This window comes from Ictidomys tridecemlineatus, chromosome 9 (genome assembly GCF_052094955.1).
Source record: "Ictidomys tridecemlineatus isolate mIctTri1 chromosome 9, mIctTri1.hap1, whole genome shotgun sequence".
Taxonomy (NCBI): domain Eukaryota; kingdom Metazoa; phylum Chordata; class Mammalia; order Rodentia; family Sciuridae; genus Ictidomys; species Ictidomys tridecemlineatus.
This window is the reverse complement of record NC_135485.1, coordinates 133,454,795-133,467,804: the sequence shown is the minus strand read 5'-3', so window position 1 is coordinate 133,467,804 and position 13,010 is coordinate 133,454,795. Positions and strand designations below refer to the sequence as shown.

The 13,010-nt window shown below is 33.8% G+C and overlaps 1 protein-coding gene across 5 annotated transcripts in view; it reads left to right on the top strand.

Moving 5' to 3' along the window:
* Positions 1-13,010, top strand: part of Naa15 (N-alpha-acetyltransferase 15, NatA auxiliary subunit) — a 101,456-nt gene that overhangs the window by 56,397 nt on the left and 32,049 nt on the right. For all 5 annotated transcript variants that reach the window (XR_013426154.1, XR_013426155.1, XM_078022113.1 and 2 more), the window contains 7 exons: positions 272-429; positions 1,723-1,857; positions 3,010-3,163; positions 8,265-8,384; positions 9,867-9,962; positions 10,099-10,205; positions 11,455-11,527. Coding sequence is in view for 3 of the 5 variants with exons in the window: in XM_078022113.1 (XP_077878239.1) it covers positions 272-429; positions 1,723-1,857; positions 3,010-3,163; positions 8,265-8,384; positions 9,867-9,962; positions 10,099-10,205; positions 11,455-11,527 (843 nt within the window). In the remaining 2 variants the exon portion in view is untranslated. The remainder of the gene's footprint in view (positions 1-271; positions 430-1,722; positions 1,858-3,009; positions 3,164-8,264; positions 8,385-9,866; positions 9,963-10,098; positions 10,206-11,454; positions 11,528-13,010) is intronic.

The following is a 13,010-nucleotide window of genomic DNA, read 5'->3' as shown; positions in this document are numbered from 1 at the left end:
ATTATATCCATTTACATTTTTTAATAAGCAAACTTATAGAAATTAACTTGTGCAAGGTGAGTGATAATAAGGCAGGGTAGGCCTACTTTCCTCTGGTTCCAAATGCTGTGCTTCTTTCCATTGTATTAACTCCCTTTTATCTTTGTATTCTTCTCTGCACCTTTTTTCAAGTTAATTTTTACCAGTGGTTGTAGGTTTCCAAGTTTCTTCGAGGATCATTTGGAACACTGTTTCTTGAATTGTAGTTTGTATCCTTAACTGAGTTCTTTAGGTTGGCATGTTTATGGCCTTCTTCAGAGATCAGACAAGAAGTATGATGAAGCCATTAAGTGTTACAGAAATGCACTAAAATGGGATAAAGACAATCTTCAAATCTTGAGGGACCTTTCCTTACTACAGATTCAAATGCGAGATCTTGAGGGTTACAGGGTAAGTAAACTACAGAATTTTTTATTCTAAGAGGAAAATACTGTTCTTTAGAACTTTAAGGACTTCATTTTTGAAAAGAATTTAAATGGACCCCCCCCCCAATTTAGAATAGGTACATCTTAAAATCTGACTTTATTTTCTTGTCAGGCTGATTTAATCAATTCATTAAAAAAATAAGTCCAGTCCTTTGACTGGTACTAACATGTTGTAACTCTAACTCATACTTACTATTTCCCACCCCACTCCTTTCCTTTCTGTTGTGCTGGGGATTGAATCCAGGGCCTCATGCATGCTAAGCAAGTGCTCTTAAACTAAGCAACATCCTCGGCTGCCTTTCCACATTTCCTGGAAAGCGAACTTTTTTTTTCCTTCTCTTTTTACGTTCCTTGAGAATAACCTGTTTTTGTAGTTTGAATTTACTTCTCTTGGGTTGTATGTGGGGAAGTCCTCTTGGTTTAGCCTCCCGAGTTACACACCACCACGTCATGCTTTAGTTTCAGTTTTAGCCCTTAAGTTAGTCTTGAATTTAGTTTGTTCCTAACTCTTTCATATTTTTTTTCTTTTCTTTTTTTGTTGTAGTACCTGCTGAGCTTTCTCTCTATATATCTTCATTTAGTAGTTGGGAACTTTATTTTCTGAAGAATTTTTTTTTCTTTTTTAAAGAGAGGGAGAGAGAGAATTTTTTAATATTTAGTTTTCGGCGGACACAGCGTCTTTGTATGTGGTGCTGAGGATCGAACCCAGGCTGCACGCATGCCAGGCGAGTGCGCTACTGCTTGAGCCACATCCCCAGCCCTCTGAAGAATTTTTGAATAATTTTTTCCTTTGTACTATTGTTATTATCCTGTCTTAGTTCTTGAAGTGGATAGATTTGGAAATAAAAAAGGATATCTGGTCTTCATTTTTATTTTTTTAATCTGGTACTGGAGATTGAACCCAAGGGCACTTTATCATTGATCCAAATCCTTAACCCTTTTTAAAAAATTGCTGAGGCTAGCTTTGAATTTGTGATGCTTGTGCCTCAGTCTCCCAAATAGCTGAGATTATAAGTGTGTGCCACTGTGTGTGGCTCTTTTTTTAAAAAAAGTCATAGCCTGGAGGCTTCATAGTGCTTAATACACATATTCCTTTGCCTCTAAAGCTATACAATATGGATGTTTCAAACTATTTTCTATCACCATTTCTAGCATTTTGTAGCAAAATACATAGTGTTGGGGGGTAAATTCATGTGGTCTTCTAAAGGTGCATCTATCTGAACTGTAAACCTAAGAAAATCTTTTTCCCCCCTCGAAGGAAACACGGTATCAGTTACTTCAGCTTCGACCTGCACAGAGAGCATCATGGATTGGTTATGCTATTGCTTACCATTTATTAGAAGATTATGAAATGGCAGCAAAGATTTTAGAAGAATTTAGGAAAACACAACAGGTAATAACAAGAAAACAGTCACTAGTCTGATTCTAAATATAACTGAAAGAATTGTTTTTATTTTGAAATAGTTTTATACTTAGAGAAAAGTTGCAGGTATAATTCAAAGAAGTTTATAGAGAAGTTCATTCACATTATCTAATGCTAATATTTGATGAATTTACTTTTAAATCTCTGACCTGCATCTGTATTTGCATTTTCTTCCTTAAACATTTGAGAGTAATTACAGAGGTCATGCTCTTTATCCCTCAGTGCTTCAGTGTGCCTTTCTAGGAATAACTCTGTAATTGTCAGTTCTGTAGGTACTGATGCAGAGATGGTTGGACATTAATTGTTATTATCTAAGTTATAGCCCATATTGAAAATTTACTGATTGTCTTTTTGTATCCTTTCTACCAGTTTTTTCCTCATTCCCACTTTGGAATCATATCTGGCATCTAGTTATCATTTTTCTTCAGTCTCTTTAATCTGAAATAGTTTTAAAAATATTCTTAGTATTTCATGACATTGATATTTTTGAAGAGTACAGGCAGTACTCTTCAAATGATTCTACATTTTGTAGAATGTTTCTTACTTTGGGGTTTTTAAAAAATATTTTCTCATTAGATATAATTATGCATTTTTGGTAGGAAACTTTAGACATAATGATGAATCCTTCTCAGTTGATCAGATTGAGAGACACATGACGGCTCTTTTTTCCATTTGATTTCTGTGTTAAGGTGGTACCTGCAACTATAAAGTTGAGTTTTATCCTTTGTTTGAATTTATTAAACAATTTGAAACTGAATAGCTTTTTCTCATCAAACTTTAATCACTAATTTTATCATTCTTTGTTATGATTCTTACCTGAATCAATTGCTCTGACTCTTACTAGATTTATTATTAGGCATTTCTTAAGATCTTTCCCCTCTTCCATATTTATTTAATGTACATAAGAACTTATAGATTGTTCTTTTTATTCAATTTATTATAAACTAATATTGTTTCTATTTACTTAATTGCTCCATAGACAGATATTTTGAGTAATTTTTAAAAAATATGATTTACCAAATAGCTATTATCCTTTGACTTTTTATGTTTTTGAGTATGCAAATTATTTTCTAATAGGAAAACAAAATTCTTACTGTTAGTATTCCTTATGTCCATGTACAGACATCCCCTGATAAAGTGGATTATGAATATAGCGAACTCCTTTTATATCAAAATCAAGTTCTTCGGGAAGCAGGTCTCTATAGAGAAGCCTTGGAACATCTTTGTACCTATGAAAAGCAGATTTGTGATAAACTTGCTGTAGAAGAAACCAAAGGTATTTTTAAAAGAACATCATTTATTTTAATATTTAATTATGTTGAAGAGCAAGGCTGAATAGTCATCAGCTGATAGCTGAGTGTAGTTCAACTTTTTGATGATGTAAAATCTAATGATTGTGTATGTTAAGTAATTTGTATGTGGTAAAATATATACTTAATGGATATCGTTAATATAGGGGAAATTGCAAATAAAAATTAGTTGAATGAAATAAATCAACAAAGCATCCATTTTTGTGTTTTACTGATGTTTTTGAGACAGGGTCTCCCTGGGTGGCCAACCTAGTTTCAAACTCCTGAGCTTAACTGATCTTCCATCCTCATTGGGGTATAGCTGGTATCACAGGCATGCTCCACTCTCTTAAAGTATCTTTTCATAAATACAGAGATTCAAAGTTATTACAGGGTTTAAACACAGAACATAGGAAGCAATTATGAGATACAGGATTAACTACCTTAGAAACAGCTTATTAGCAAAACTACAGTGGAGGAGGTGTGTGCCAGATTTCTTAATTGCCAGTAACACATATTGAAAAATTGGTATTCACTGAAATGCATATAGGACATTCCTGGCTGTCTTTATGGTTAATATGAATGTCTTTGAGGCAGTAGAAAGAACATTAATTCTGGAAGGAAAGGAAACAAGGTTTGGGTTTATATGTGTAGTTTGTGATGGAGGTGGGTCAATCCCTGAATAAATGGTTCCTATGCTGCTATTTATTAGAAGGTCAAGGAAAAAAAGGAGGCCCACGTTTTTAGAAGTTGAAGACATGATTGAAAAATATGATAGAAGAATAAGTAATTGAAAAGACAAATAATTTTTTAAGAATATCATCTAAAATGTTGCTTTGCCCTGGCTGTTTGGGGAACTTAGGCTTGCTGGTTTCAAATTTCTTGATTCACTTTGAAGTTAGACACTATAAAACTATAGAATCTATGTGTGTAGTAAGTATAGTCATTATTTGCTCACACGTAAACTTTTGTCAGAGGGTAATGCTCCTGGCAAGAAAAACTCCTGAGTAAACTGTAGGTCCAGGATAGCCCACTTTAATTTGAATTGATCATCCCTTAGTTTTCTATGGGTTATAAAGGGAGGAGGTCTTTTGGGTATAGACCGAGGAGAGGGATAGCTGGATCAAATGGTGGTTCCATTCCCAATTTTCCAAGAAATCTCCATACTGCTTTCCATATTGGCTGCACCAGTTTGCTGGTGGGACTCCACCAGCAGTGTATGACTGTACCTTTTCCCCCCACATCCTCGCCAACAATCATTGTTGTTTGTCTTCATAATAGCTGCCATTCTGACTGGAGTGAGATGAAATCTTAGAGTGTTTTGATTGCATTTCTCTAATTGCTAGTGATAATGAACATTTTTTCATATATTTGTTGATTGATTATATGTCATCTTTTGAGAAGTGTCTGTTCAGGTCCTTGGCCCATTTATTAATTGGGTTATTTGGTTTTTTTTCATGTTTAGCTTTTTGAGTTCTTTATATACCCTGGAGATTAGTATACCCAAAGGACTTAAAAACAGAATACTACAGGGACACAGCCACATCAATGTTTATAGCAGCACAGTTCACAATAGCTAAACTGTGGAACCAACCTAGATGCCCTTCAGTAGATGAAAGGATATATATACATATATATATACACGATGGAACATTGTGTGTGTGTGTATGTGTGTGTGTGTGTATATATACACACACAATGAACATCACTCAGCATGTATATATACAATGGAACATTACTCAGCAATAAAAGAATAAAATCATGGTATTTGCAGGTAAATGGATGAAGTTAGAGAAGATAATGCTAAGTAAAGTTAGCCAATTCCAAAAAACCAAATGCCAAATATTTTCTTTGATATAAAGTGGCTGATTCATAATGGGATAAGGAGAGAGAGCATGGGAGGAATAGACGAATTCTAGATGGGGCAGAGGGGTTGGAGGAGAAGGGAGGGGCATAGGGTTATTAATGATGATCATTATTATGCAAAGTGCAGGTATGAAGACATGAATTGTATATAACCAGAGATATGAAAAATTGTGCTCGATATGTGTAATAAGAATTGCAATGCATTCCGCTGTCATATATAAAAATAAATAAATAAATAAAAATAAAGGAAGGAAATCTGACATGATGGAAAGATCAGAAGTATGGAAAAAATAGATCACAAGTTCTTTTTGTTGGTTACCAGGAACAAGGCTTGGACCTCAGTTTCTTAGTAGAAATACTTCATAGTTTTCAAGGTAATTTGAAGCATAATATTTTCTTCATTCCTGTTAATAATTTTATTATTGAGGAAGAATAGTAGATAGGTCAAATTAGATCCTGACTCAGAGTTGACCCATGGATTTTAGCAGTTTGGAATTTGTTAGTGATCTTAACAAACACATAATCTGAACATTTGGGAGGAAGGTAGTAAAAGCCCAAATATCAGATCTTTTCAAATGAAAGTGAGAGTAGAGGAATCGAAGTTGTTAAGCACAAGTGACTCAGAAGGATTTGTTGTATAGGAAACAGTGGGGTGGTGTAGATGAAATATTGTAAGGATCTAAAGGTTTCTTTTTTGCAGCATGTTTTGTGCTGATTGGGGAATGAAACAAAAAAAAATACTTGATAACGTAGAGGGGATGTGATCTTGTAGATAATCTGAAAGATGAACTTTAGATAAAAGTATGTATGAATAGTTCATCCCTAGTAACAAAGATGGTTGTACATGGACAAGCACGTGTAGAAGTAGAGGTATTTGGGAGTTTTCTTATCATTGCTTCCATTTTCTACATGAAAGAGAAACAAGGCACTCAGCTTTTCCACAAAATATATGTTGTTAGGTTTTTGGACAGGTATACAAAGAGAAGGAAGCTGAAAGTGGACTTACTCTAGCTGTAAAGGCATTATTGCTAGTGGTGGTGGTTGAGGGGAGAGAATGAGATGATAAAGATCACTTGGAACTTCCTGAAGTTGATGAGTGGGCAAAGATAGGTAAAATGTTTTATAGTTAATTCCTTTGTGTGTGTATGTGTGCCGTATGCACACGTGTGTGGAACTTAGGATTCAACCCAGAGCCTTGAATACACTAGGCAAGTACTCTACTGCTGAGCTATATCCCCACTCCTTATTTCATTAATTCATGAGTTCCCTCCATACTAAAAAAGGTGGGATGAGTTTATGGGAAGGAAATGAGGGTGGATGCAATGTAGAGTAGTAAAATTGCAGGTTATTTTTTATGTTTTCAATGAAGTTGATATTTGATTAATATAGAGTAGACTTTGCCAGCTTGTATTGTTGATATTATGCGCTTGAGTTATTGGGGGTGGAGATTGCTTGTGTGCATTATGGATATTTAGAAGCATCCCTAGCTTCTTCCCTTTAAATATCAATAGCTCCCATCACCCCAGTATGACAACCAAAATTTCTTTAAATAGTGCCAAAAGGTACCCTGGTTGAAAACTACTGGTATGGATGTTAGGGATATGAATTATTTTAGCTAAATTGCTTGGGTTCAAATTCTGGTTACCAATACTCTTTGAAACATCCTTCACAGGTTTACTTAAGTTCTCTGCTTTACAAATGATGAAAATAATAGTAACTTATTTCATAAAGTTCTGAGAATTTAATAGGTTAATACACAACATTTAAAATGCAAAGTGAATATTCTGTTTGTTTTTAATTACCTGATGGAAGTGAAGAATGGAAGGGTGAAATAATAGTTTGAAAATAATACCTTTGGTGAATGGAAGCTGAATAATAGTATGGGAAAGCAATCCTGAGTAGTGTCAGGTGTTCATGTGACTTTGGAGCTCATGTATTTCCATTGCAACTATTGTCTCTTTATTCATCTAACTTGCTTCCTTCCATGAGAAATTGTTCAACAAACATTTGGAATTATCCAGTCTTTAGTGTGGTGTGAAGTAAATAATGGAAGCCTAGCTTTGAGATAGTTTTGATGCTTGTTACTGCTAATGTTATTCAGGGAATGATTTATTATAGCTGGGGGAAGGCAAGCATTGAATCTATATTTGCTAATAGGCTTAAAGAAAAGGGAATGGTTTCGGATTGGAGTAAAATTAGATAAGAGAGAGACAGTTAAGCTTAAAGCAGGATGCTTATTTGGTTGTTGGAAGAGATAAAAAGATAAAAGACTAATGGGGCTTTTTTGGTACCTGGGATTGAACCCAGAGATGCATAACCACACTGAACCACATTCCCTTCTTTTAACTTATTTATTTATTTTTTAAATTTTGAGATAGGGTCTCACTAAGTTGCTTAGGGCATCATTAAGTTAATGAGGCTTGCCTTGAGCATGCAATCCTCTTGCCTCAGCCTCCTGGTCCACTGGGAGTATAAGTGTGTACCACTGCTTCCAGTAGGCCAGGTGATTTTGAATGTGGTCAGGTTGTTATGGATTGCTACCATAGAATTGTTTTGTAGTTGATTAAGGGATCATGAGGACAGGGTATTAAATTGGGTTATTGATTTAGATGTCAAAGTTCTTTTTTATTTTTAATTCTTTTTAAGTTGTAGATGGACCTTTATTTTATTTACTTATACATGGTGCAAGCATCAAACCCAGTGCCTCACACATGCTAGGCATGTGCTGTGCCCCTGAGCCACAGCCTCTAAGTTTTTCTTAAGATATTAAGAATACTTGGTGGTTTGGTGATAGGTGTTCAGTTAACATGGGAATGCGGCCTGAGGTTGGACAGTCCTGAATTTATTCCCTGAATAAATAGAGGATCTGAAGAAAATGGCATTTCTAGGGCTAGAGTTGTAACTCAGAGTGCTAGCCTAGCATGTGTGAGGCACTGGGTTTGATCCTCAGCACCATATAAACATAAATAAAGTTGTAAAAAAAATATATATAATAACGTTATTTTTAAAAATGGCATTTTTAAATAATGTAGACTTCTAAGAAGGAGATAATAAAATTACATGATAAATAGTCTTCTTGGAGGGAGATGGGACTTCCAGAGGGATACCAAATCTATCTACTTCTCAACATTGATTTATAATAAGGTTTTAAGAGAAATTTTGAGGAAAAGTTTTTAAAAAAACCTGAAGATTATTCTTAGCTTTTTTTTCTTAAATAATCAGGGGAACTTCTGTTGCAATTGTGTCGCTTGGAAGATGCTGCTGATGTTTATAGAGGATTACAAGAGCGAAATCCTGAGAACTGGGCCTATTACAAAGGCTTAGAAAAAGCACTGAAGCCAGGTAGAGTTGTTAATGCTAAGTTTTAATTGCTTCTTTTGTTAACGTACTAGAAAAATAACTGTTAAGAGTTGGTTCAAAATCTGAATACAAAAATACATTGCATACTTCCATTTCATATGACAAATTGAGCATGTCCTAAAATCTTGTTTCTGCTACAAATTGATTGAAAACATCTCAATTTTAAAGAAAATTCACAAATGCACAGTAGCCTCAAAATCATGAAAGGGAAATTTCTTTTTAAAAAAAAAATATATATTTTTAGTTGTAGATGGACACAATGCCTTTACTTTTATTTATTTGTTTTTATGAGGTACTGAGGATTGAACCTAGTGCCTCTTGCATGCTAGGCAAGTGCTCCACCACTGAACTACAAACTCAGCCCTGAAATGGAAATTTCAATTGACAGAAATGGAGATGTTTTCCTTAAGGAAAGATGCAGAGCATAATCTCTGTGGTAAACTGTGGCTACAACAGAAGAGCGTCCCAGTGTCATATGCATATAGCCATGCTGAATGAGCAGTATTGTTCCTTTGTAGAAAGACAGATAAAATTTCCATCACTCAGATAAACTTGGTTCCAGAAACCCTGTTTGTGGCCTCTCCCCCAACTTCCTCTTTCCCAAAATGGTGTCCACTTGTGGAGACAGGCCCAGAAACAAATAGGCAGGATTCTTAGCAAAATGGATATAATAGGAAGCTATTTCCCTCAAGTGAGCCATTCTGTTACCATTGATGTATAGAAGAGAAACCTGACTATAGATACTTTGTAACAAAGATTCTCAGACTATCATGGGAACACCAGCACTGGATAGTAACTAACAGTGACTACAAAAGGGAGAGTAGAGATGGTGGAGGAATTTAAGATGAATAGAGGGCATTGCAGCAGTGAAACATGAATAGTCATGTGAAAGTACTCATTAGGAATCTAGGAAATGAAAAGCCTATTAATTGAAATAAAAATCTTAATAGGCTGAATATAAGAGAGGTCACAGCTGAGAAAAAGTAGTGAAATGAAAGATTAAACTGAGGAAAGCCTATTTATGTTTGCACTGAGAGTAGAAGAAAAAACATAAAATAAATAGGGAGAAATGTAAGAGAGGGGATTGGTCCAAAAGCTCTGGAGAGATCAAAGGAGAGCAGTTAAAGGGTTGAAGATAAATAGTGGAGAAGCAACATTAGGGGACACAGTAGTGAAACCTTTTCAGTACTAAGTAAAGCTCTCAGATTTTGAAAGCTTACCGAAGTGAGAATGGGATAAAGAAAATTATACTGTATAGTTCTAGGTATTTAAGATATGAAATAAATTACTGGGTATAAATATTTTTAAATGATAATATATTTAGGTGGCAAGATTACAAATAAATTTTCTTCTCATCTTCAAATTGTCTTGTTACATATTTTAATTACTGTGAGAAACTTAAAATTTGCCATTAAAATGTGTAATTTATAATTACATACAAAATCAAGTTTTCTTTTTTCACAGCTAATATGTTAGAACGGCTGAAAATATATGAGGAAGCCTGGACTAAATATCCCAGGGGACTGGTGCCAAGAAGGCTGCCATTAAACTTTTTATCTGGTAAGTTGAGAATAATGGCAAAGGCATGAAAATGCTGTTAGTTTTAAGCATGAGTATGTAAATGAAGATTAAGGTATGCTTTGTTAGAGTTGTCTCTCTGGGCAAATGTAAGCCAACAGGATTTTTCTCTTCCAAGGTGAAAAGTTTAAAGAATGTTTGGATAAATTCCTAAGGATGAATTTCAGCAAAGGTTGTCCACCAGTCTTCAATACTTTGAGGTCCTTATATAAAGATAAAGAAAAGGTAAAATAAAATACAATGTTTTCTTTTAGTGTCATGTCTTTATATTCAGTATTTACAATGATTGAGTCTTGATTATCCGTGTTGTGAATCTGCTATCAGTCTTCTTAGTTTGCAGTTTGAATGCCTCTGTGCCTTTTAATTCCTTTTTCTCTTTGGTAACTCAGTGCTTGTTTTCTTTCCTTTATTTTTGCTAATAAGTTAATGAGTCAGTGTGGGTTATAAAGAGTTGATAAAATAGTGATTTCTCCAACATTTTCTCTAATCCTTATTTCAGAAGTCAGAAGTGATTTTTTTTAAAACCTATTTTAGCTTAGTAATTTTCTGATTTATATTTGGTAGAGGAAAAAAAAATTGTCAAGAGTTATTTACTGTCCCCAGTGAGTTAACTTACTCTTTCAGCACTGTATTGTAAAATTCAAAATTTTAGAGGGTGTTTTAATCTTAATTTACATTAATTTGCTTGCAAGCGCAAGCAAAACATGTTAGTTGGATTAAAAACAAAATATATTGAAAAGAATCAGAGAAATGAAACAAATTAAATATGAATAACCTACTGTAGCTTGCATTGCCAGTCTTTATTGAAAGATTGAAGTTATGGGCTTTATTAATATTTCTCTTTTCCTTGCACAAATCAAGTCCATAAAAATGTAACCTTGTTCAGCTTAAAGAAGAGAATGAATGAAATAAGAATATTCAAGATCTCTCAGGAAGCCAGGAAAAGGTAGAACAGTCCAGATTCTGGAGAAATCACACTTGGATAGCCACTTGTTCTCCTGGGCCTCAGATGCCCCAGTGTTCTGTTTCACTTTCAACTAATGTTCTCTCCTGGATTATGAAAGTGACAGTTGAACACAACCATCTACTTTTGGAAACTTCTCTTTTCACATACTGTTTAATTCTTGATTCTTAAAGAACAAATGTTACTCGTGGGTGTTATTTATGTGATTTGAGATAAAAAAATTATTCAAGATATAAATCATATACAGTGTTGCCTTTCCTGATTTCTAGTTCAGCTGATGCTTTATTTTCTACCAGGGAAAAGGAGTTTACCAATAACTTTTTAAAAAAAAGTTAGAGCTTAATGTGTAGCTCACAAATATATTACTTATTTTCAAATTTTTACTCTGAGGGTAAGATATTTATAAAGATGAGTGTATTTATTTAGTCTTCATTAGTAAATAGCAAATTTTTCATGAGTGGTAACCACGTATTTTTTCTATTAAAGTGTGCTTATGTGTTTATACTTTAGGTGGCAATCATAGAAGAATTAGTAGTAGGTTATGAAACCTCTCTAAAAAGCTGCCGTTTATTTAACCCCAATGGTAAGTGCCTAAGCTTTGCCTTTTGAAAACACCTTGAAATTCTTAATACATTATGAACTTCTTAATCAGAAGGTCAGTATTAATTATTTGTTACAAACATGGTACATTACAATTTTTTTCCTATTGTAATGAAGAACCATTAATTTGTACATTGTGTAACGATATTTTGTTAGAAGAGATTCATATTAGTTTATTGGGAAAAGTTTATGTAAAATTTAAAACCTCAATAAAACTAGAGGTAATAATGTAAATGTCCTTCCTATACATCACTCAACTTCAGTAATTTTAAATTCATGTCCAAATGTATTCATCTTATTCATTTATAGTCTTACCTACTTCCCTCTGTTCTTATATTCTGAAATAAATCTGAAACTCACATTTCATTTGTGAATATTTCAGTCTCTTTAAAGGTAAAGAACTTAAAATATCTTGTAATTACTATTATCATGATTGAAAAATTAATACTTTCACCCAGGTGCTATGGCACATGCTTATAATCCCAGCAGCTCTGGAGACTGAGGCAGGTGGACTGCAAGTTCAAGGCCAACCTTGACAAATTATCTCAAAAGAAAAAAAGTAAAATGGGGCTAGTGTCAGAGCACCCCTGGGTAAATCCCCAGTACTATGAAAAAAAAAAAAAAAGAAATTAATGCTTTATTTACATAAACTATCCATTCTATATTCACATTTCCCATTATATTTGTCTTTTTTCCATACTTTTAAAAGTTTGTCTGAATGTAGATCCAGATAAGGTTTATAATTTACTATAAATTTTTTGTTGAAGAAAATTTTTTTTGTGTTTTCTTAGTCTAGATTTTGAATGTACCCCTACATTTTAGCACATTGTTCTTTTGTCCTCTGAATTTTCTGTAAGTTGGTGGTTGGATATAGAGTTGTCTAATATGGTAGCCATTAGCCACAGTGACTACTTGCACTTTTTAAAAATTAAACAAAATTCAGTTCCTCAGTTAACAGTACATTTCAATGCTGTACAATGGATACTGCCTACCAAATTGGACAGGGCAGATATAGAACATTTCTGTTATTGCAGAACCTTCTAATACATAGGTCTGGCTTGAGGTTTGATTAGATGTGATAATTCTATTATGGTTGTTTTGCTTTTATCTTTATTTTTTTTTAAACATCAGAGGGGCAAGCCAAGATTATTTTATAGGTGGCATATTCTTCCATCAGTAGGCATATCTTGTGATTAAAAGAGAAGTTTCATTTCTTTTCTGCTTATCTAGTATTTCAGATTGTATAGGAAAAGCATGATAATAACGTTTTTTCTCCTCTACCGTCTACCTTTTTTTTTTTTTTTCTGTATCAATTTGGAAAAGAATGAATTGGTTCAGTAGCATCTTTTGGAGATGGCAAATAAAAATTTAAAAATTATGAACTTGTGATTTAAACACACTTGATATTTCCAATCTCAAGTGGTTTTATCCTTCTTGTGCCATGGTAGTAATTGGTAGCTTTTTTG